Source organism: Ranitomeya variabilis, chromosome 6 (assembly GCF_051348905.1).
Source record: "Ranitomeya variabilis isolate aRanVar5 chromosome 6, aRanVar5.hap1, whole genome shotgun sequence".
Taxonomy (NCBI): domain Eukaryota; kingdom Metazoa; phylum Chordata; class Amphibia; order Anura; family Dendrobatidae; genus Ranitomeya; species Ranitomeya variabilis.
In genome coordinates this window covers 557844818-557868876 of record NC_135237.1, presented here as the reverse complement: position 1 = coordinate 557868876, position 24059 = coordinate 557844818, and the positions used below count along the sequence as shown (strand labels likewise).

The 24059-nt window shown below is 39.7% G+C and overlaps 1 protein-coding gene across 1 annotated transcript in view; it reads left to right on the top strand.

The window, feature by feature from the left end:
- Positions 1 to 19809, top strand: part of TRAPPC9 (trafficking protein particle complex subunit 9) — a 576113-nt gene extending 556304 nt beyond the window's left edge. The window contains exons 22-23 of the mRNA XM_077271277.1: positions 16771 to 16994; positions 18643 to 19809. Of these exons, the coding sequence (XP_077127392.1) occupies positions 16771 to 16994; positions 18643 to 18822 (404 nt within the window). The 3' untranslated portion in view covers positions 18823 to 19809. The remainder of the gene's footprint in view (positions 1 to 16770; positions 16995 to 18642) is intronic.
- The last annotated feature ends 4250 nt before the right edge of the window (positions 19810 to 24059 follow it).

Here is a 24059-nt window from a genome sequence, read left to right as displayed (position 1 = left end):
TATTGAATATTTATTTTTATTTTATCATCAGGTTATTTGTTTTTTTTAAACCTTCAAAAAAAAAAAAAAAAGTCTATGGGAGAGTGCAGTGAGCGTGCTCTGTGCAGAGAGGGGGAGGAGGGAGATGCAGCTGATCTTGTGTAATCTGCATTTACGTGTCTCACCTCTGCCTGTTAGCCAGTGCTAAAAGTACATGTCCAGAACATAGGCTTTCCAAGCTGCTGGTAGGTGGCTCTTACAGTGAATGTTTTATTAAAGCAAATGATTAGCTGCAGACGCGATGAGTGCGAAGAGATCAACAAATAAAATCGCCACTCTGTGCTGTGTAACAGGTCGCCCTCTTCCCTGGGCTGCATTTATTGTATTGTATTGTATTGGGAGAGCCCAATATAATGATCTGTTATAACGCTATTAACCTTTTATACATTCGGTAACCTTTCATCATAGGTTTCCAGCATCTACCAAAATGTCTTGTAAGGCCAATCTCCTGCTCCATTAAACTTTATTGCAAGTTATCAGGAAACTTACTCTCCTGGGACTAAACCATCAGTGATTAAAGCAGAGTACATTACACAGAGCTCAGTATGTAGAGAGGTCTCACTGATTATCCAGATTCCTGTTCACTCCTCTCAAGGTATCCATTTACAGATATATGGGACTAAATATAACTACTGTAATACTGCCCCATATGTACAAGAATATAACTACTATAATACTGCTCCTATGTACAAGAATATAACTACTATAATACTGCCCCTATGTACAAGAATATAACTACTATAATACTGCTCCTATATACAAGAATATAACTACTATAATACTGCCTCTATGTAGAAGAATATAACTACTATAATACTGCCCCTATATACAAGAATATAACTACTATAATAATGCCGCTATGTACAAGAATATAACTATTATAATACTGCCCCTATGTACAAGAATATAAATACTATAATACTGCTCCTATATACAAGAATATAACTATTATAATACTGCCCCTATGTAGAAGAATATAACTACTATAATACTGCTCCTATGTACAAGAATATAACTACTATAATACTGCTCCTATGTACAAGAATATAACTACTATAATACTGCCCCTATGTACAAGAATATAACTATAACTACTATAATACTGCTCCTATATACAAGAATATAACTACTGTAATACTGCCCCTATGTACAAGAATATAACTACTATAATACTGCTCCTATATAGAAGAATATAACTACTATAATACTGCTCCTATGTACAAGAATATAGCTACTATAATACTGCTCCTATATACAAGAATATAACTACTATAATACTGCTCCTACATATACAAGAATATAACTACTGTAATACTGCTCCTATATACAAGAATATAACTACTATAATACTGCTCCTATATACAAGAATATAACTACTATAATACTGCTCCTATATACAAGAATATAACTACTATAATACTGCTCCTATATACAAGAATATAACTACTATAATACTGCTCCTATGTACAAGAATATAACTAATATCTCTCCTCCTATGTACAAGAATATAACTACTATAATACTGCCCCTATATACAAGAATATAACTTCTATAATACTGCTCCTATGTACAAGAATATAACTAATATTACTCCTCCTATATACAAGAATATAACTACTATAATACTGCTCCTATATACAAGAATATAACTACTATAATACTGCTCCTATATACAAGAATATAACTACTATAATACTGCTCCTATATACAAGAATATAACTACTATAATACTGCTCCTATGTTCAAGAATATAACTAATATTACTCCTCCTATGTACGAGAATATAACTACTATAATACTGCCCCATGTACAAGAATATAACTACCACAATACTGCCTCTATGTACAAGAATATAACTACTATAATACTGCCCCTATGTACAAGAATATAACTACTACAATACTGCCTCTATGTTCAAGAATATAACGACTATAATACTGCCCCTATGTACAAGAATATAACTACTATAATACTGCCACTATGTACAAGAATATAACTACTATAATACTGCCCCCTATGTACAGGAATATAACTACTATAATACTGCTCCTATGTGCAAGAATATAACTACTATAATACTGCCCCTATGTACAAGAATATAACTACTATAATACTGCTCCTATGTACAAGAATATAACTACTATAATACTGCTCCTATGTACAAGAATATAACTACTATAATACTGCCACTATGTACAAGAATATAACTACTATAATACTGCCCCCTATGTACAGGAATATAACTACTATAATACTGCTCCTATGTACAGGAATATAACTACTATAATACTGCCCCCTATGTACAAGAATATAACTACTATAATACTGCACTCTATGTACAAGAATATAACTACTATAATACTGCTCCTATATACAAGAATATAACTACTATAATACTGCCCCTATGTACAAGAATATAACTACTATAATACTGCCCCCTATGTACAAGAATATAACTACTATAATACTGCCCCTATGTACAAGAATATAACTACTATAATACTGCCCGTATGTACAAGAATATAACTACTATAATACTGCCACTATGTACAAGAATATAACTACTATAATACTGCCCCCTATGTACAGGAATATAACTACTATAATACTGCTCCTATGTACAAGAATATAACTACTATAATACTGCTCCTATGTACAAGAATATAACCACTATAATACTGCCCCTATGTACAAGAATATAACTACTATAATACTGCTCCATATGTACAAGAATATAACTACTATAATACTGCCCCTATGTACAAGAATATAACTACTACAATACTGCCCCTATGTACAAGAATATAACTACTATAGTACTGCTCCTATGTACAAGAATATAACTACTATAATACTGCCCCTATGTACAAGAATATAACTACTATAATACTGCCCCCTATATACAAGAATATAACTACTATAATACTGCTCCTATGTACAAGAATATAACGACTATAATACTGCCCGTATGTACAAGAATATAACTACTATAATACTGCCACTATGTACAAGAATATAACTACTATAATACTGCTCCTATGTGCAAGAATATAACTACTATAATACTGCCCCTATGTACAAGAATATAACTACTATAATACTGCCCCCTATATACAAGAATATAACTACTATAATACTGCCCCTTTGTACAAGAATATAACTACTATAATACTGCCCCTATGTACAAGAATATAACTACTATAATACTGCTCCTATGTACAAGAATATAACTACTATAATACTGCCCCTATGTTCAAGAATATAACGACTATAATACTGCCCGTATGTACAAGAATATAACTACTATAATACTGCCACTATGTACAAGAATATAACTACTATAATACTGCCCCCTATGTACAGGAATATAACTACTATAATACTGCTCCTATGTACAAGAATATAACTACTATAATACTGCTCCTATGTACAAGAATATAACCACTATAATACTGCTCCTATGTACAAGAATATAACTACTATAATACTGCTCCTATGTACAAGAATATAACTACTATAATACTGCCACTATGTACAAGAATATAACTACTATAATACTGCCCCCTATGTACAGGAATATAACTACTATAATACTGCTCCTATGTACAGGAATATAACTACTATAATACTGCCCCCTATGTACAAGAATATAACTACTATAATACTGCCCTCTATGTACAAGAATATAACTACTATAATACTGCCACTATGTACAAGAATATAACTACTATAATACTGCCCCCTATGTACAGGAATATAACTACTATAATACTGCTCCTATGTACAGGAATATAACTACTATAATACTGCCCCCTATGTACAAGAATATAACTACTATAATACTGCCCTCTATGTACAAGAATATAACTACTATAATACTGCTCCTATATACAAGAATATAACTACTATAATACTGCCCCTATGTACAAGAATATAACTACTATAATACTGCCCCTATGTACAAGAATATAACTACTATAATACTGCCCCTATGTACAAGAATATAACTACTATAATACTGCCCCCTATGTACAAGAATATAACTACTATAAAACTGCCCTCTATGTACAAGAATATAACTACTATAATACTGCCCCTATGTACAAGAATATAACTACTATAATACTGCCACTATGTACAAGAATATAACTAGTATAATACTGCCGCTATGTACAAGAATATAACTACTGTAATACTGCTCCTATGTACAAGAATATAACTACTATAATACTGCTCCTATGTACAAGAATATAACTACTATAATACTGCTGCTATGTACAGGAATATAACTACTGTAATACTGCCCCAATGTACAAGAATATAACTACTATAATACTCCTCCTATGTACAAGAATATAACTACTATAATACTGCTGCTATGTACAGGAATATAACTACTGTAATACTGCTCCTATGTACAAGAATATAACTACTATAATACTCCTCCTATGTACAAGAATATAACTACTATAATACTGCCCCTATGTACAAGAATATAACTACTATAATACTGCCACTATGTACAAGAATATAACTAGTATAATACTGCTCCTATGTACAAGAATATAACTACTATAATACTCCTCCTATGTACAAGAATATAACTACTATAATACTGCTCCTATGTACAAGAATATAACTACTATAATACTGCTCCTATGTACAAGAATATAAGTACTATAATACTGCCACTATGTACAAGAATATAACTAGTATAATACTGCTGCTATGTACAAGAATATAACTACTATAATACTGCTCCTATGTACAAGAATATAACTACTATAATACTGCCACTATGTACAAGAATATAACTAGTATAATACTGCTCCTATGTACAAGAATATAACTACTATAATACTGCCCCTATGTACAAGAATATAACTACTATAATACTGCTGCTATGTACAAGAATATAACTACTATAATACTCCTCCTATGTACAAGAATATAACCACTATAATACTGCTCCTATGTACAAGAATATAACTACTATAATACTGCCACTATGTACAAGAATATAACTACTATAATACTGCCCCCTATGTACAGGAATATAACTACTATAATACTGCTCCTATGTACAGGAATATAACTACTATAATACTGCCCCCTATGTACAAGAATATAACTACTATAATACTGCCCTCTATGTACAAGAATATAACTACTATAATACTGCTCCTATATACAAGAATATAACTACTATAATACTGCCCCTATGTACAAGAATATAACTACTATAATACTGCCCCTATGTACAAGAATATAACTACTATAATACTGCCCCTATGTACAAGAATATAACTACTATAATACTGCCCCCTATGTACAAGAATATAACTACTATAAAACTGCCCTCTATGTACAAGAATATAACTACTATAATACTGCCCCTATGTACAAGAATATAACTACTATAATACTGCCACTATGTACAAGAATATAACTAGTATAATACTGCCGCTATGTACAAGAATATAACTACTGTAATACTGCTCCTATGTACAAGAATATAACTACTATAATACTGCTCCTATGTACAAGAATATAACTACTATAATACTGCTGCTATGTACAGGAATATAACTACTGTAATACTGCCCCAATGTACAAGAATATAACTACTATAATACTCCTCCTATGTACAAGAATATAACTACTATAATACTGCTGCTATGTACAGGAATATAACTACTGTAATACTGCTCCTATGTACAAGAATATAACTACTATAATACTCCTCCTATGTACAAGAATATAACTACTATAATACTGCCCCTATGTACAAGAATATAACTACTATAATACTGCCACTATGTACAAGAATATAACTAGTATAATACTGCTCCTATGTACAAGAATATAACTACTATAATACTCCTCCTATGTACAAGAATATAACTACTATAATACTGCTCCTATGTACAAGAATATAACTACTATAATACTGCTCCTATGTACAAGAATATAAGTACTATAATACTGCCACTATGTACAAGAATATAACTAGTATAATACTGCTGCTATGTACAAGAATATAACTACTATAATACTGCTCCTATGTACAAGAATATAACTACTATAATACTGCCACTATGTACAAGAATATAACTAGTATAATACTGCTCCTATGTACAAGAATATAACTACTATAATACTGCCCCTATGTACAAGAATATAACTACTATAATACTGCTGCTATGTACAAGAATATAACTACTATAATACTCCTCCTATGTACAAGAATATAACTACTATAATACTGCCCCTATGTACAAGAATATAACTACTATAATACTGCCACTATGTACAAGAATATAACTAGTATAATACTGCTCCTATGTACAAGAATATAACTACTATAATACTCCTCCTATGTACAAGAATATAACTACTATAATACTGCTCCTATGTACAAGAATATAACTACTATAATACTGCTCCTATGTACAAGAATATAAGTACTATAATACTGCCACTATGTACAAGAATATAACTAGTATAATACTGCTCCTATGTACAAGAATATAACTACTATAATACTGCCCCTATGTACAAGAATATAACTACTATAATACTGCTGCTATGTACAAGAATATAACTACTATAATACTCCTCCTATGTACAAGAATATAACTACTATAATACTGCTCCTATGTACAAGAATATAACTATGATACACATATACATGATAGATCTAGTGTTTCTAGGTTCTGATTGTTCCCGTGTTTTCCTTTGTATATTACTCTTTCTTTCTTTTGTATATTACTTCTTGACCACTGAACATGAGCAGAGATGAGAATAATAGGTAATTAATAGCAATGTGCTGACACTGTTTTTTTGGCTTAAAAAATGAATTCCTTACAATATTTACTTTCAGGTTTGATTTTTTTTAACCCCTTACAGTCAATTATAATTGGACTGTTTTTCAGGGTTTTGGTGGCCACTGACTTTGCAGTTACAGCGATAGTCATTTATTTTGATGGCAGTGACGCCTTTGAAATCAATGAAAAAAATCAGATGAAGTTGTTAAGATTGTGTTATTGTGATACGTGGGGTAGAAGGGTTTGTTGCAGCTCAGGTAGTGACTTGTGTGTCAGCGAGGAGCATTGTCTGAGCTGAACAGATGCAGCGCTCCTCTTATCTGACGTGCGTTACCTGTGCTGATTGAGAGGAGAGCGCAGCACCTGCTGTATCCAGCTCTTCATTGCTTCACGGCAGACAACGCTGTCCTTGTTCTGTACCATTTGTTCCAGCTATGATCTCAGAAGCTGCAGTTTATCCAGTCTACTTCCATGTATACACTGCTGCCATCCTGTACGGCAAAATATTCCTGTTATCTCAGGTTATAATCAATGAACAGCAATGAAAAGTATTTTCACTGTGTACCTACATTACCTCACCGATCCTGAATTACATCCTGTATTATAGTCCGGAGCTGCACTCACTATTCTGCTGGTGCAGTCACCGTGTACATACATTACATTACTGATCCTGAGTTACATCCTGTATTATACCCCAGAGCTGCACTCACTATTCTGCTGGTGCAATCACTGTGTACATACATTACATTACTGATCCTGAGTTACATCCTGTATTATTCCCCAGAGCTGCACTCACTATTCTGCTGGTGCAGTCACTGTGTACATAAATTACATTTCTGATCCTGAGTTACATCCTGTATTATACCCCAGAGCTGCACTCACTATTCAGCTGGTGCGGTCACTGTGTACATACATTACATTACTGACCCTGAGTTACATCCTGTATTATACTCCAGAGCTGCACTCACTATTCTGCTGGTGCAGTCACTGTGTACATACATTACATTACTGATCCTGAGTTACATCCTGTATTATACCCCAGAGCTGCACTCACTATTCTGCTGGTGCAGTCACTGTGTACATACATTACATTACTGATCCTGAGTTACATCCTGTATTATACTCCAGAGCTGCACTCACTATGCTGCTGGTGCAGTCACTGTGTACATACATTACATTACTGATCCTGAGTTACATCCTGTATTATACTCCAGAGCTGCACTCACTATTCTGCTGGTGCAGTCACTGTGTACATAAATTACATTACTGATCCTGAGTTACATCCTGTATTATTCCCCAGAGCTGCACTCACTATTCTGCTGGTGTAGTCACTGTGTACATACATTACATTACTGATCCTGAGTTACATCCTGTATTATACTCCAGAGCAGCACTCACTATTCTGCTGGTGCAGTCACTGTGTACATACATTACATCACTGATCCTGAGTTACATCCTGTATTATACTCCAGAGCGGCACTCACTATTCTGCTGGTGCAGTCACTGTGTACATACATTACATTACTGATCCTGAGTTACATCCTGTATTATACCCCAGAGCTGCACTCACTATTCTGCTGGTGCAGTCACTGTGTACATAAATTACATTTCTGATCCTGAGTTACATCCTGTATTATACCCCAGAGCTGCACTCACTATTCTGCTGGTGCAGTCACTGTGTACATACATTACATTACTGATCCTGAGTTACATCCTGTATTATACTCCAGAGCTGCACTCACTATGCTGCTGGTGCAGTCACTGTGTACATACATTACATTACTGATCCTGAGTTACATCCTGTATTATACTCCAGAGCTGCACTCACTATTCTGCTGGTGCAGTCACTGTGTACATAAATTACATTACTGATCCTGAGTTACATCCTGTATTATACTCCAGAGCTGCACTCACTATTCTGCTGGTGCAGTCACTGTGTACATACATTACATTACTGATCCTGAGTTACATCCTGTATTATACTCCAGAGCAGCACTCACTATTCTGCTGGTGCAGTCACTGTGTACATACATTACATCACTGATCCTGAGTTACATCCTGTATTATACTCCAGAGCGGCACTCACTATTCTGCTGGTGCAGTCACTGTGTACATACATTACATTACTGATCCTGAGTTACATCCTGTATTATACCCCAGAGCTGCACTCACTATTCTGCTGGTGCAGTCACTGTGTACATACATTACATTACATTACTGATCCTGAGTTACATCCTGTATTATACTCCAGAGCTGCACTCACTATGCTGCTGGTGCAGTCACTGTGTACATACATTACATTACTGATCCTGAGTTACATCCTGTATTATACTCCAGAGCTGCACTCACTATTCTGCTGGTGCAGTCACTGTGTACATAAATTACATTACTGATCCTGAGTTACATCCTGTATTATACTCCAGAGCTGCACTCACTATTCTGCTGGTGCAGTCACTGTGTACATACATTACATTACTGATCCTGAGTTACATCCTGTATTATACCCCAGAGCTGCACTCACTATTCTGCTGGTGCAGTCACTGTGTACATACATTACATTACTGATCCTGAGTTACACCCTGTATTATACTCCAGAGCGGCACTCACTATTCTGCTGGTGCAGTCACTGTGTACATACATTACATTACTGATCCTGAGTTACATCCTGTATTATACCCCAGAGCTGCGCTCACTGTTCTGCTGGTGTTGTTAGAGTTGTTTGTGTGGAGTGATTTCAGCAGTGTAATAGGAATATTAGTCATTGTGCCGCCACATCATCCGCATGTAGTGCTCCCGCTCTGTCCTGCTGGCCTTTTGTGACCATCATATTTCTGAGCACTATATTGACATTTCTCATGTTATCGCTCATCGTTATCGCTTTCCGCCGGCCCACCCCTCGTTCCCTTCTCTCATCATGGCGCCCCTTATCTGTGCAGTAAAGTCAGGAGACATTGTGGTCTTGTTAAACATTAGCGCTGCGGTGCGCTCCATCTGCCGGAGGAGCCATGACTGATCTGAGGCATATGTTCCTGTTCTTAGTGTCATGTTTAACTCCCTGTTGCCCGGACGGTAACAGATTGTCGCCCCCCTGGAGCTCGGCGGCCGCCTCTCGCGTTCTGCATGGTAGCAGCGAATGGCGGGAAGATGAGTTCATGTTGCACAGATTTCGCCTGTGTTACTGAGTAGCCTCATTAGCTCTTGTCACACGAGTAGCGCTCCCCCTTTATACCACACTTCTAGGACATCTCTGACCTTACATAAGGCACTTGGCTTACCAGCAGTCCTATGTAAGATCTCGGAAGAAACTCATTTTATGGAGAGCCATTGATACAATCCAGACTTGTTTTCAGGTATAACTGAAAATTGTTTGTGCGCAAACATCCCGTACACTCCGCCGCCGTCATCACGATCAGTGTCGGTGTGACCTCTGCACCCCCGGGAATGAGGGTCCGCCGTGTGAAGAGCATGCCTGATCCCCCATCTATTCGGAGAGCCGTGGTCATTCATTCTCACTACCTATCATTTTGCACAGGACTCCACCCTGGAAAAGCGTCAAATTGATTTTGCTCCTTGCAAAGTTTTGAACGGCCCCCACTAAAGATGGCGAAAGTCCACAGTGGGTCCTATTCCACCGACTTCACCCTCTGTTTACCCCAAATCAGTAAAGTCCCCCCCCCAGCGTGGAGAAGCTTCCATCTCTGGTGTAGGGCTTCAGCATCATTGACTCTGCAAACAAATAAGCGTTCTGCGTCCCTCCAGATGGTCCGTGGTTGCAGCAGGGCCCCGCCGCGCTCTCCGAGGACCAGATCCCGTGACATCCGCCCGGTAATCTCGGCTCCTGCTCTGTGTAAATTGGTGATAATGTCATTATGACTCCAGTATTTCCATGGGTGCTTCATGCTGTATAAGTGCCTGGTAATAGATGACACGTGGTGATTGTTCCCTTTTATGTGACACTGCTGTTCTCAATTAAAGGGTCTGTTTTCATCTTAATCTTATTTGCGCTATCTACCTACCGCCTTAACCCTTTCATGGATAAGAAGCCTTAGACACCAGACATCTTGCTCTGTTTACTTGTGTTCTCCATGAAATTACAATTCGAGTGTAGACTGTTTCTTCTGTAAAGTGTCCACTTTTGGCCGGCCCACTTGAAGCAATTTTCCATGAGGTTTTCTGATCTATTGGGTCCCATTTACACAACTGTCCATGTCCATCAATTAATGAGTTAGGAGCTGCCTGGCATCAGGGCGTTAATGGTCCTTCAAAGCCAAAGCTACTGTGAAAGTTGGCTGAGCCTGTCGATTTGGTGGGAAAAGTCTTGCCTTTTCTTGATAACAGATATTGACATAAAGAAGGATGGCGCATGTCGTATTTCAACAGTAGAGGAGTCTGACATTTCATTATTCCCACCTGTCTATTGAGAATACATGCACACTTTGGTGGAGCATGCATGTATATAGGAGTCAGGAGGAACAGCTCATTGCCATCTATCGTCTATGGGTATCTTTTTCTCTCAGCTGTAACTTTTATAGGGGTTCTTCTTACCCATAATTTTGATGTCTTTGGGTCCAAGCCAAGGTATCATCCTAAGATTAACTATGTGTTTTTTGTACTTCATCCATACTTTCCCAATTTTGAAAATGAGGCCTCCATCTTTCCACCCAACCTAAGATGTCTTCTAAAGTAAGGTGCTGTTCTCATTGGGAAGAAAGAACCTGACCAAGAATGTAATAGAATGCCCCCATCATGTAATTAAATCAGCAGCCTACCTAGTCAGAATGGTTTGCAGTCTGAAGAAACACAAATCCCAAGACCTGTGTCTCAACTGACAGAGAAGCTTTTTTTTTTTTTTGACTGAGCACAAAAGCTTTTTCCACCAGTCTCAGTCCTCCATGCACAGCCTGCCAAGGAGAAGATGTATTTTTCTTTTGTCACTTCCCTTTTCCTTGTCTCATGGAGGCATATGTGCTTATGATACATACAGGTCCTCGATCAGTTGAGACAGAGGTCTCGGGTGTTGTGTTTCCTCAGGCTCTAGTCCGTTCCGTCACAGGAGTAGGACGGTCTGCTCCTTGAATTACATGACAGGGCTCTTTTATTACATTCCTTGAGAGTCGCTTTAAAGGGATTGTGGCAAGGGCAAAGCAAAACTTGGCTTAGGAGACTAAATATGTAAAACATAACAATCTTAGTCATACTCACTTACCGGCCTCAACATGGCTACTCCGTGGTCTAAACAGAGACATGAAGCAGTGATTTCACCGTTCCACCAACCATTGGACCACTGCTGCTGGTGATTAGCTGCATCAGTCACGTGATTTCAGCAGTGCTGTAATGAATGTTTTATGGTTATGTGCTGCTAAAAGTCACCTAACAGCTACAGCCAAACACACGCCGTAGCTGTCTGGTTGAAGAGTGACATCACCGCTTCATTTTTCCTCGCAGAACACAGTGTCCTGCTGGATTTAGGTGGATGCCAGTAGATGAGTAAGACTGATTTTTATTATGTTTTACATATTCAGTCCACTGGGCAAAGTTTAATTTTGGCCAAGCAACCCCTTGAAATCCCACAAAGACATTAACGTAGTCTGAACCCACCAGACAATCTGATGTTTGATGGATGGACTCTGCCCTGATCGATTGTGTCGAGGAAGTGAAGGATTGGTCAGTGGGGGTTGGATAAGATTGCAGTCGGCCAAATGTGCGTTCAACCCACCTCTATCTGATATATTTTGGTCTTGTCTACATTAAATATATAGTCTCTCTCATGAAGCCATCCATCTCTGTCTACTTGTTGGTAGGTGCAGCCTCGTCTTCATCCTTTGGCCCAGAGCAGGGGAGGCTTCATGATATCATCAATATTGCTTCATTTATTTGATTGCTTTGGCCTATTTTTATCCAGCACTTTCCTTCATGCTACAAAAATTATTGAGGCTCTGAAACTTCTATTAAAAATTAAACCAGAGCAATTTAGAAATGAAAGAAGTTCGGCTACTCCCTTGTGTTTTATCCAGTAATATAATAAAATTCACCTTCCAGCTGAGATATAGCGGTTGGGAGATAGAAGCTCCAGAATTTGTCATGATTACATGTTGAGAATAGTCTTCAGCGTAGATAAAGAAACACTCCAGGAAAGTCTGAAACACTGATAAATGGCCAGTGCAGGGGCAAAGTCTGCGGGGGCACGGCATGCATGACAAGTCAGAAGTCATGCTCCGCCCCCGCAGATCTACAATTTTCATTCTTACACCTACTAGATATTAAGAAAGGATCTTGGAGATCTTAATACCCCTTTAATGTTTTTAGGGGGCAGATTGGCTAGAGCCCCACCAATGGAAAATGAGATGAGCTGATACATCATGATGTCGGATATTGTAGACTTCTTACGACTGTCCTGAAACACTTGAGCCTGAGCAAACGCAGTAACTTCTCTTACCTATAACACTTGTTTCTTTAGAAGTGAAACTTTCAAGTTTTATCAAAACCCATCGATTCCAGGAGAAATCTCCACTTCAGACAGACGTCACAGACGACTCTCATCCCGACATCATACACTTTATCTTGAGTTCATTAGAGTAGATTGTACTTCACACGAGTGTTTATACCGAATATACATCAAGTAGAGCGGAGCGCGTGAGACGCCAAGGCTATGATGCCGCCGGTACATGACGAGTCAGAGGATTTGTCTTTATCGACATTGATTCCCGGGGATAATGTTTCCGGAGCGAGATATTGTAGACTATAAAGAAGTAATATTGTAATAAACCCATCTGATGAGCGTCCCGGAGCATTTGTGGTGGTGGAACAGAGCCAGGAAATGGCTTGTCGTGTGTGCTCGTCATTTTTGCAAAATTTCTCAGCCCTTACGTGTGGGGTTACCGGACACTTCCCTGCATTTCCAAGGAGTCCACTTCTGATCCCTTTTTGACCAAGAGGTGCAACTTGAGATCAGATTCCCACCAACTATTACAGACCATTTCTTGTGTTGGTCTCCACTGGTGGAACAGAAGAACCTTTTGAGGCGCCATAGTCTCCATGGTTAGGATCAAGTCAACTGGGACATTCTGGAGGGAAACTAATGGATAGATGTCCTCATGGTTCCTTTCATTGGATTCTAAAAGAGCAAGTTCTCTGATCAAAAGACCCCTCTATTCTCCTCAAAGGTTGAGGTCACAGGGGTGGGATCTCCTGTCTATCAGATATTCATGGGTCATCCTAGGAGGCACCTTAATTGGGAAAACAAACCCATGGTTAGTGGTTGGGTGAAGCCACTTATTGTCAAACTACTGTGTTTTCTCTTTTTAAATCAAAATGACAACCCAAAATATCCAAATGACCCTAATCAAAAGTTCACATACCCCATTTATTAATACCGTGTAGTCCTCGTGGCTATGACCAGACATCGTTTCTGGCTAGCTAGGGAGCAACAGGGTGGATGTAGGGGTAGCCATCATAGAGCAGGGGAGCCACTATTGCGTTCAAGGTAGGGTGCCAACCTCTGCGGTAGGTAGGGGGCACAATAAGGAATTATAAGGGAAATTAAGGCCTGTGCTATTGTTCCTTTGGATACCATCACAATAAATTCTGACTGGTGTATATTGCCTGGTTAAGTGTAGTAGAGTCGTTTTTTGCTGTGTATTTTTATTGATAATAATTAAAAGTTACATTTTATGGTAATTAGTTTTTTGTGAGCAGCAGATTATGTATAAAGGGGCAGCAGATTATGTAGCTACTGAGCAGCAGATTATGTATCTAGTGAGCAGCAGATTATGTATCTAGTGAGCAGCAGATTATGTAGCTAGTGCGCAGTAGATTATGTAGCTAGTGAGCAGCAGATTATGTATCTAGTGAACAGCAGATTATGTGGCTAGTGAGCAGCAGATTATGTATCTAGTGAGCAGCAGATTATGTATCTAGTGAGCAGCAGATTATGTAGCTAGTGAGCAGCAGATTATGTATCTAGTGAGCAGCAGATTATGTGGCTAGTGAGCAGCAGATTATGTGGCTAGTGAGCAGCAGATTATGTAGCTAGTGAGCAGCAGATTATGTAGCTAGCGAGCAGCAGATTATGTATCTAGTGAGCAGCAGATTATGTAGCTAGTGAGCAGCAGATTATGTATCTAGTGAGCAGCAGATTATGTAGCTAGCGAGCAGCAGATTATGTAGCTAGCGAGCAGCAGATTATGTAGCTAGTGAGCAGCAGATTATGTAGCTAGTGAGCAGCAGATTATGTATCTAGTGAGCAGTAGATTATGTATCTAGTGAGCAGCAGATTATGTATCTAGTGAGCAGCAAGATTATGTAGCTAGTGAGCAGCAGATTATGTAGTTAGTGAGCAGCAGATTATGTAGCTAGTGAGCAGCAAATTAGCTAGTGAGCAGCAGATTATGTAGCTAGTGAGCAGCAGATTATGTAGTTAGTGAGCAGCAGATTATGTAGTTAGTGAGCAGCAGATTATGTAGTTAGTGAGCAGCAGATTATGTAGCTAGTGAGCAGCAGAGTATGTATAAAGTGAGCAGCAGATTATGTAGCTAGTGAGCAGCAGATTATGTATCTAGTGAGCAGCAGATTATGTATCTAGTGAGCAGCAGATTATATATCTAGTGAGCAGCAGATTATGTATCTAGTGAGCAGCAGATTATGTAGCTAGTGAGCAGCAGATTATGTAGCTAGCGAGCAGCAGATTATGTAGCTAGCGAGCAGCAGATTATGTAGCTAGTGAGCAGCAGATTATGTAGCTAGCGAGCAGCAGATTATGTATCTAGCGAGCAGCAGATTATGTATCTAGTGAGCAGCAGATTATGTAGCTAGCGAGCAGCAGATTATGTAGCTTGTGAGCAGCAGATTATGTGGCTACTGAGTAACAGATTATTTTGCTACCGAGGAGCAGGACTTTCCTGCCTCCCTTGCTTATGGTAGTTTAGTGGAGCAGGGCATTGAGATTATATTATATATTCAGTATCCCTAATCCTGCTCCTCTAATCAACACCATTAGGCTACGTTCACATTTGCGTTGTGCGCCGCAGTGTCGGCGCCGCAACGCACAACGCAAACAAAAACGCAGCAAAACGCATGCACAACGCTGCGTTTTGCGCCGCATGCGTCCTTTTTTTGATTGATTTTGGACGCAGCAAAAATGCAACTTGCTGCGTCCTCTGCGCCCGGACGCGGGCGCCGCAGGGACGCATGCGGCGCAAAACGCAAGTGCGACGCATGTCCATGCGCCCCCATGTTAAATATAGGGGCGCATGACGCATGCGGCGACGCTGCGGCGCCCGACGCTGCGGCGCCGACCGCAAATATGAACGTAGACTTAGCCGTTACTGTCTTGTGTTGCTAATTAGATTATTCTCCCAGATGGAAATTAATCCTACATTTTATTTTTCTTTGATTATCACCAGAGGAGTTCCCTTACTTAACAGTAGGTGTAACAGTCTTTGCTTAGTGAATTTACTGTGTACTTTCCCAAATCCTCAGCTCCTCATGGGCGGGGCTATGCAAGGTCATTTCAGCTATTGAGATTACTATGAATCAGGGTTTATATTTGGGGTAAGCGGCCACCTAATATTTTCTTCATACTGTACATTTCACCGCACCCATTATAGTCAGTAATCTCTTATGTAGATGCACTTCCTGGCTCCTGGAAGGAGACCCCCAAATGCTCCAATAGGATAAGTGGACAACTCCTTTAAGCCTAGAGATAAACTAGAACTTTCTTTACCCAGGCTTGTAATGATTTTATAGCGAAGCACACAACAAAACAGTATTCTTTTGGCAATACTTACTGGTGTAAGTGTATGGAGGTGGGCTACATTACTGTATAGGGGTCACTTATTTTGTGGAGTAAAAAATATAATTAAAAAATGTTCACAAATATTAACACTTCAATGTTTTTGTGTTACAGATGTTTTGGTGGATGGGAAACCTTGTGACTGTGACATCATTGCGGACTGTAGGGTTGGCGATCCCATACACCTCGAAGTCAAATTGACCAATTGCAGTAGCAGCGCGGTGGGCCCGTTTGCCCTCTCCGTCATCCCGTACCAAGACTACCAGAACGGGGTCCATAACTACGACCTGAAAAACATTGTCACATTTGTCGGCTCCAGCACTTTCTTTATTGGCTCTGTGAGTATTTTCCGAGGTCGTTGATCCATTCCGGAGACTAAAGTTCTGAATGTATAAAATACCTAAACTTCAATGTGGGGTCAGCTAAAAGGTGTTCCAGCTTTATACCGTATTTTATACTTGTGTGCCATACAACTTTTAACCAGTTCAAGACCCAGTTTTTCAAACTCCTTAGTAGATGTGGGCTTGGGGTCTAAGGAGTAACATTTTTCCTTGCAGAGAGTGACAAGCCAAGCCTGGGTGAGGAGACTTATAGGCCACGCATGCTCCTCTGATAAATTAATTATGCATATTCTCCCTTCAGAGAGAAAAATGACTAAAACTCTAGTACCACAGCAATCCTAAGTCAATATTGACCCTTTAACGAGCCTTGCAATATGACTTAGGATAAAAGCTGAACCAGATTCTCAATTTGCAGACACGTGTTTCGGGGTGTTGAAGCCTCAGCAGTGCAAAGTATGAGATCTGATTTGGCTAGGTGAGACGCTTTGGACTGGGGTCTAAAGAGTAACGTTTCTCCTTGTGGAGAATGACAAGCCAACTTGGCATGTTAGAGTGAGGAGACTTATAGGCCATGCATGCTCCTCTGGGAAATTAAATATGCAAATTGTCTCTTCAGAGAAGAAGAAGACAAGAACTCTAGCACCACCTATTAAATGTGGGCTTGAAAGTTTTAAAGGGTTTGTTCTGTGAAAATGAGTTATCACCTCCTATTACTTTTATCCCCATTAGAAAATGGAGTCACAGGTGGGGGCCCGACTACCATTCCATTAATTTTCTATACAGCTGCCGAAAAACGACAAGTGTAGCGCCCCCTAGATAGTGCATGGATCCAGCATGCGCACTGCTGCTCTATTTCCACAGTTGCCTGCTCTGCTGACTGGTGCGCGACACAGTATTCGGACCACCACAGATTTTATATGTTTTGGTCTTGGTTTCACTGAACAATCCTTTTAAAGTTTTTGATCATTTAGGTCTTGTTTTGTGGTGCACGAGGCTTTATTTTTCTGTCATTATATTTTAGTGTTTTTTCGTGATATCAGAAGAAAATGTCCAAAAAATTTTAAAAATTATTTCACATTTTTCTTTTTCATCTTTTTTTTTTTTTTAAAGTGAATCTGTCAGTACGATCAACCCTCTTCAGCTTCCATGACACAGGCAGCCAGAGTGTGAGCAGTACAGCTGAGCTGACAGTACTACAGGAGGAGAGCTGCAGCTGCAGAAGTGTTTGTAATGAGAGAAAGTTCATCTCTGCTGTACTGTGTTAGTTGTAATCACACTCAGCTCTGCAGTGATCAGGAGAGCCGACTGTCAGTCATTACATGTCTCACACTGATAACTCCCCCTTTCATTTGAAATAAGCTCTGGATGCAATTTCTCAGGGAGATCTATGCACGGCCCTTAGATCTTAACAGCTTTAGAAAAAGACATCGGATTATAGATATCATGGTATCATTTTAGTCACCATCTTATGACCTGCATGCCCATATAGACGGTTTAGGAAGGAAGATCCTACTGACAGATTCATTCAGACATTATGGTTATTTTTTGAGAAAGGAAAAGGTATAGTTTTAAATTGTTGAAGAATAATGAGTTCAGCTCTGGAGTATAATACAGAATATAACTCCGGATTCCCTCTTTTCTGCAGGTCGAGCCTACAGAACATTCTGTCTGCTTCGGTTCTCTACTGTTTCTATACACTGGTGATTTTTACTTGGACATAAAGTTTCAAGATGATAACTCCGGACGAGAACTGCCCCTCTCATGGTTCTGCCTCCCAAGCGTCCACATTCGCGCCATTGACACTGTCAGTGAAACTCACTTGTGAGGGAACCTCAGGGGCCGGCCACATCTGTGTATATAAATGTGACATTATAAGCCGGTGTCTGTCAGTGTAGCTGCACTGTGAGAAGAAACTGAGACCGTACAGTGAAGGACTACAGAGCAGCATGGACGTCCTCCAGATCCCCATTTCCAATGATTACACGCCTACAAGTCTCCACATTGTGAAGTAGAAAAGCCTTCCGTATACTGAGCGGCTGCATTTTGTCTTCTGACGGTCTGGTCTTGTCTACTCCCATTTTGCGTTGATGGAAGGAGCTTATCTCTATCTCTCCTTTCTAGCTGAGCCGGTGGTTGAAGATTTCCAGACACGTCTTGTGTTTGCAGCTAGGACATAATTGTGGTTCCTTCACCGAGACCCATCGTACATCCACAAGTTCAGAAAGCAATCATCATCACTACTGACTATAACTCCTTTTTTTCTAAAGGAGCCCAAACATTAGATGTACGTCAGTCAAGCCGATCGATTTAGGTGGGATCAGAAGACTATACGAAGGCGCAAATGTCCTCTGCCGTCAGGAAGAAGAAAGTTCAGACATGTTGGAAGTCCTGCTGGACATTTCCAGAGGTGTCTTCAGCCGCTTATTACCCTCTCCCCATTGGGAAGTCATGACTGCCAATCCAAGTGTACATGAGTTTGGGGGACCTGTCAGCCATAGTCTCTGGCTTTCAGTGTGGACCCCCTTGGACCAGTGAGACGTGTGGGTCCAATTGATGTCTTTACCTGCACGCCAGTTACCACAATAGTCCCTTTTACAGTATTTTTGGCAGCTCCTTTTTGGTAGTAGTGAAAGTTATTTAACTCCTCTCCAGTAAAGTAGTGCTATGGGCGACTGTGTGATTACCCCCCCAAATCATCACGTCGGCACAAGTGTTTTCTTGGAAGAATTAGTGATGGTCGCTTCTGTATCTTGCCCTGATTTAACTGTATTACTTAAATGAATAAAGCATGGCGGAGTCGTATCATTTATTATTATGGTATTAGATTGCTGCCCTTTGCCGGTGCGAGCAGCAGTCACGCGATTCACATACTTGCGGTTAGGACCTACTAGTACCGTATTCAAGTCGCATACATGCCGTTACCCGACCACCATCGTCGGTATCCTTGGGGAATTAGTACTTGTCCTTGACTCTGGGGGTGATAAAGTGAGATCTCAGTGATTGCCTGTCCCTGACCTAATAAATATGAGCCAAGGGCATGCATAGAAGAATTACATCGGACACAGAGGTCAGGTATATGCTCCTCTCTCAGCAAAGTCTGGCACACAATTGATTTTATTAGTACAGAACAAACGATCATGTAACAGGCAGAAAAAGAGTGTCACACATCTCCTGACAACCATCGTGTCAGTCTGTGATGGGTCCATGCTAGGTCTGCTCCATATATGGCCGACTCTTCAGTGTATCCACTTCACATTCCAAGAATCCCTTCCAGGGCGTTGTTCCAGGATTCAGACGCCATCTTGCCACACTACATCTGAGGTTAATAATTGATTTCATTAGCCATTCTCTCCTTCACAACTCAATTAATAGGTGGGCTACGGCCAAGAGGAGATTAATTATATTCCTGGTGGCTCAAGGCAATGAAAGGATTAATGAGAACATTCCTGATGGGCTAGGGTAGTATTGATGACTGAACGTCCTATGATGAACACTGCGGGTTTCTTAGTTTTTTACTCCTTTGTTTTTGTCTCCTTTTGACCCATCAGCCCTCCCTCCTTCACCGGAGTCCGCTGCCTGTGTTCCCCTTCACAAGCTAAATGTCGCCATTTGCAGTCAGGGTGACTACTTGTTTTGGGCAACCACCATTTCAGTCCGTTGACAAAAGTGTTCACAAAAAGTCCTTGTTGCCATTCAGGGGACAACTAACGATGAGAATTCAGGGTAAAACATAATGGAATAGGACTCCACTTCACCTTGATGACCTTAAAGGGGTGTCTTTATTTTTTTCCCTAAAGAGGCCCATTGTTGTCCATAGTGTGTGTATACCAATTAATGGAGCTGAATACTAAACTCAGACCATGGAGAAGAGCGGCGCTGTTTCTGAGAGAAAATTAGAAAAATAAAGAGACAAGCTTTAGCCACCCGTTTAAGTAGAAGATAAAGGATATCGCAAAATGTCTCGCATGTGTGGTCCCACCTCATATATTGCCATAGGTAAGGCAGAAGCTCTGGGCTGTGCATTATACTACATGTATGACTGTGGAATATACATTATACTGCATGGATGACTATGGGGAATGCATTATACTACATGGATGACTATAGGCTGCGCATTATACTATATGGATGACTATGGGCTGCGCATTATACTATATGGATGACTATGGGCTGCGCATTATACTATATGGATGACTATGGGCTGTGAATTATGCTATATGGATGACTAAGGGCTGTGAATTATACTATATGGATGACTAAGGGCTGTGAATTATGCTATATGGATGACTAAGGGCTGCGCATTATACTATATGGATGACTAAGGGCTGCGCATTATACTACATGTATGACTATGGGCTGCGCATTATACTATATGGATGACTATGGGCTGTGAATTATACTACATGGATGACTATGGGCTGCGCATTATACTATATGGATAACTGGGCTGCGCATTATACTATATGGATGACTATGGGCTGTGAATTATGCTATATGGATGACTAAGGGCTGCGCATTATACTATATGGATGACTAAGGGCTGCGCATTATACTACATGTATGACTATGGGCTGCGCATTATACTATATGGATGACTAAGGGCTGCGCATTATACTACATGGATGACTATGGGCTGCGAATTATACTATATGGATGACTATGGGCTGCGCATTATACTATATGGATGACTATGGGCTGCGCATTATACTATATGGATGACTAAGGGCTGCGCATTATACTACATGGATGACTATGGGCTGCGCATTATACTATATGGATGACTAAGGGCTGCGCATTATACTATATGGATGACTATGGGCTGCGCATTATACTATATGGATGACTAAGGGCTGCGCATTATACTACATGGATGACTATGGGCTGCGCATTATACTATATGGATGACTAAGGGCTGCGCATTATACTACATGGATGACTATGGGCTGCGAATTATACTATATGGATGACTATGGGCTGCGCATTATACTATATGGATGACTATGGGCTGCGCATTATACTATATGGATGACTAAGGGCTGCGCATTATACTACATGGATGACTATGGGCTGAGAATTATACTATATGGATGACTATGGGCTGTGCATTATACTACATGGATGACTATAGGCTGCGCATTATACTATATGGATGACTAAGGGCTGCGCATTATACTATATGGATGACTATGGGCTGCGCATTATACTATATGACATCTACCTTGAACAAGACGCTCTGTGTCTCGGAACGCGTGGGTCCATGTACCCTCCAGACTCTAGGACTTTACTCCACACAGCCCTTATCTCATAGAACGATTACACACTTTGCATATAGGTTTATTGTTACCTTTCACACATAGGGGTGTTCTATGTTTGTTATACTGATTTTTTCACAGGCCCTGTTGGGCTGGTAGCATCAGCCCAGTAGATAGTCCTCATATGTATTGATATTGTCACTTATTTGGATTTGGTCTATGGGTATTTGAGAGTATTTAACTCTTCATTATGGATTATTGTTTTGTGTGTAACTTTTAAAAGGTTTTTATGTGTGTGTATTTTTTGGTCTTGAAATAAAAATGTGTATCTTGGTTTAAGATATCTGAGTGATCCCTGTTCGTATGCATGTACTTTTTTTCCTTGTTGTTCACATGTCTTTCCTTGACATGCATCAGGAGATTCCTGTATAATTATATTATTGGTCGATGGTGCCCACTTACATCTGTTTATATTATACTATATGGATGACTATGGGATGTACATTATAGTTTGTGTGACTATGGGATGCATTATACTATATGGAGGACTATGGGGTGTGCATTATACTATATGGATGACTATGGGATGTTCATTATACTATAAGGATGACTATAGGATGTGCATTATAGTTTATGTATGACTGAGCTGTGCATTATATTAAATGGATGACTATGGGCTGTGCATTATACTATATGGATGACTGGGCTGTGCATTCTATTAAATGGATGACTATGGGCTGTGCTTTATACTATATGGATGACTGGGCTGTGCATTATACTATATGGATGACTGGGCTGTGCATTATACTACATGTGTGACTGCAAAGTTCATTATTCTTTATGAAGGACTATGGATATCATATGGAGGACTATGAGATGCATTATACTATATGGAGGACTATGGGCTGTGCAGTGTATTATATGGAGGACTAGGGGATGCATTATACTAATAGGGAGGACTATGGGAAGCGTGATATAGTATATGGAGGACTATGAGGAGTGCATTATACTTCTGCTATGGGGCCTAATTACTTCTTTGTACTCCCCTGGGAGCCAGGATGAGGGACACATATACCATTTATTCAGGATGGGGGCTACCCAGTTCAAATCCTGCATTCGGCCCCATCAGATCATAGTTACGCCACTGGTTTCCATACACATGCTCCTATTCAGATTGGAACCACACTTATGTATAATTTTGGGGTCCAGAGACCATCCTGGTGGGGCTGTCGCATCCAGGTAGTAATATAATGGAGAGGTGACTACACATGTGCGCAGTTCTCTCTCTTAACGTACGGAAACCGCTTACTCTACAGTACAGACCAAATGTTTGAACACACCTCATTTAAAGATTTTTTCTGTATTTTCATGACTATGAAAATTGTACATTCACACTGAAGGCATCAAAACTATGAATTAACACATGTGGAATTATATACTTAACAAAAAAGTGTGAAACAACTGAAATTATGTCTTATATTCTAGGTTCTTCAAAGTGGCCACCTTTTGCTTTGATGACTGCTTTGCACACTCTTGGCATTCTCTTGATGAGCTTCAAGAGGTAGTCACCGGGAATGGTCTTCCAACAATCTTGAAGGAGTTCCCTGAGATGCTTAGCACTTGTTGGCCCTTTTGCCTTCATTCTGAGGTCCAGCTCACCCCAAACCATCTCGATTGGGTTCAGGTCTGGTGACTGTGGAGGCCAGGTCATCTGGCGTAGCACCCCATCACTCTCCTTCTTGGTCAAATAGCCCTTACACAGCCTGGAGGTGTGTTTGGGGTCATTGTCCTGTTAAAAAAATAAATGATG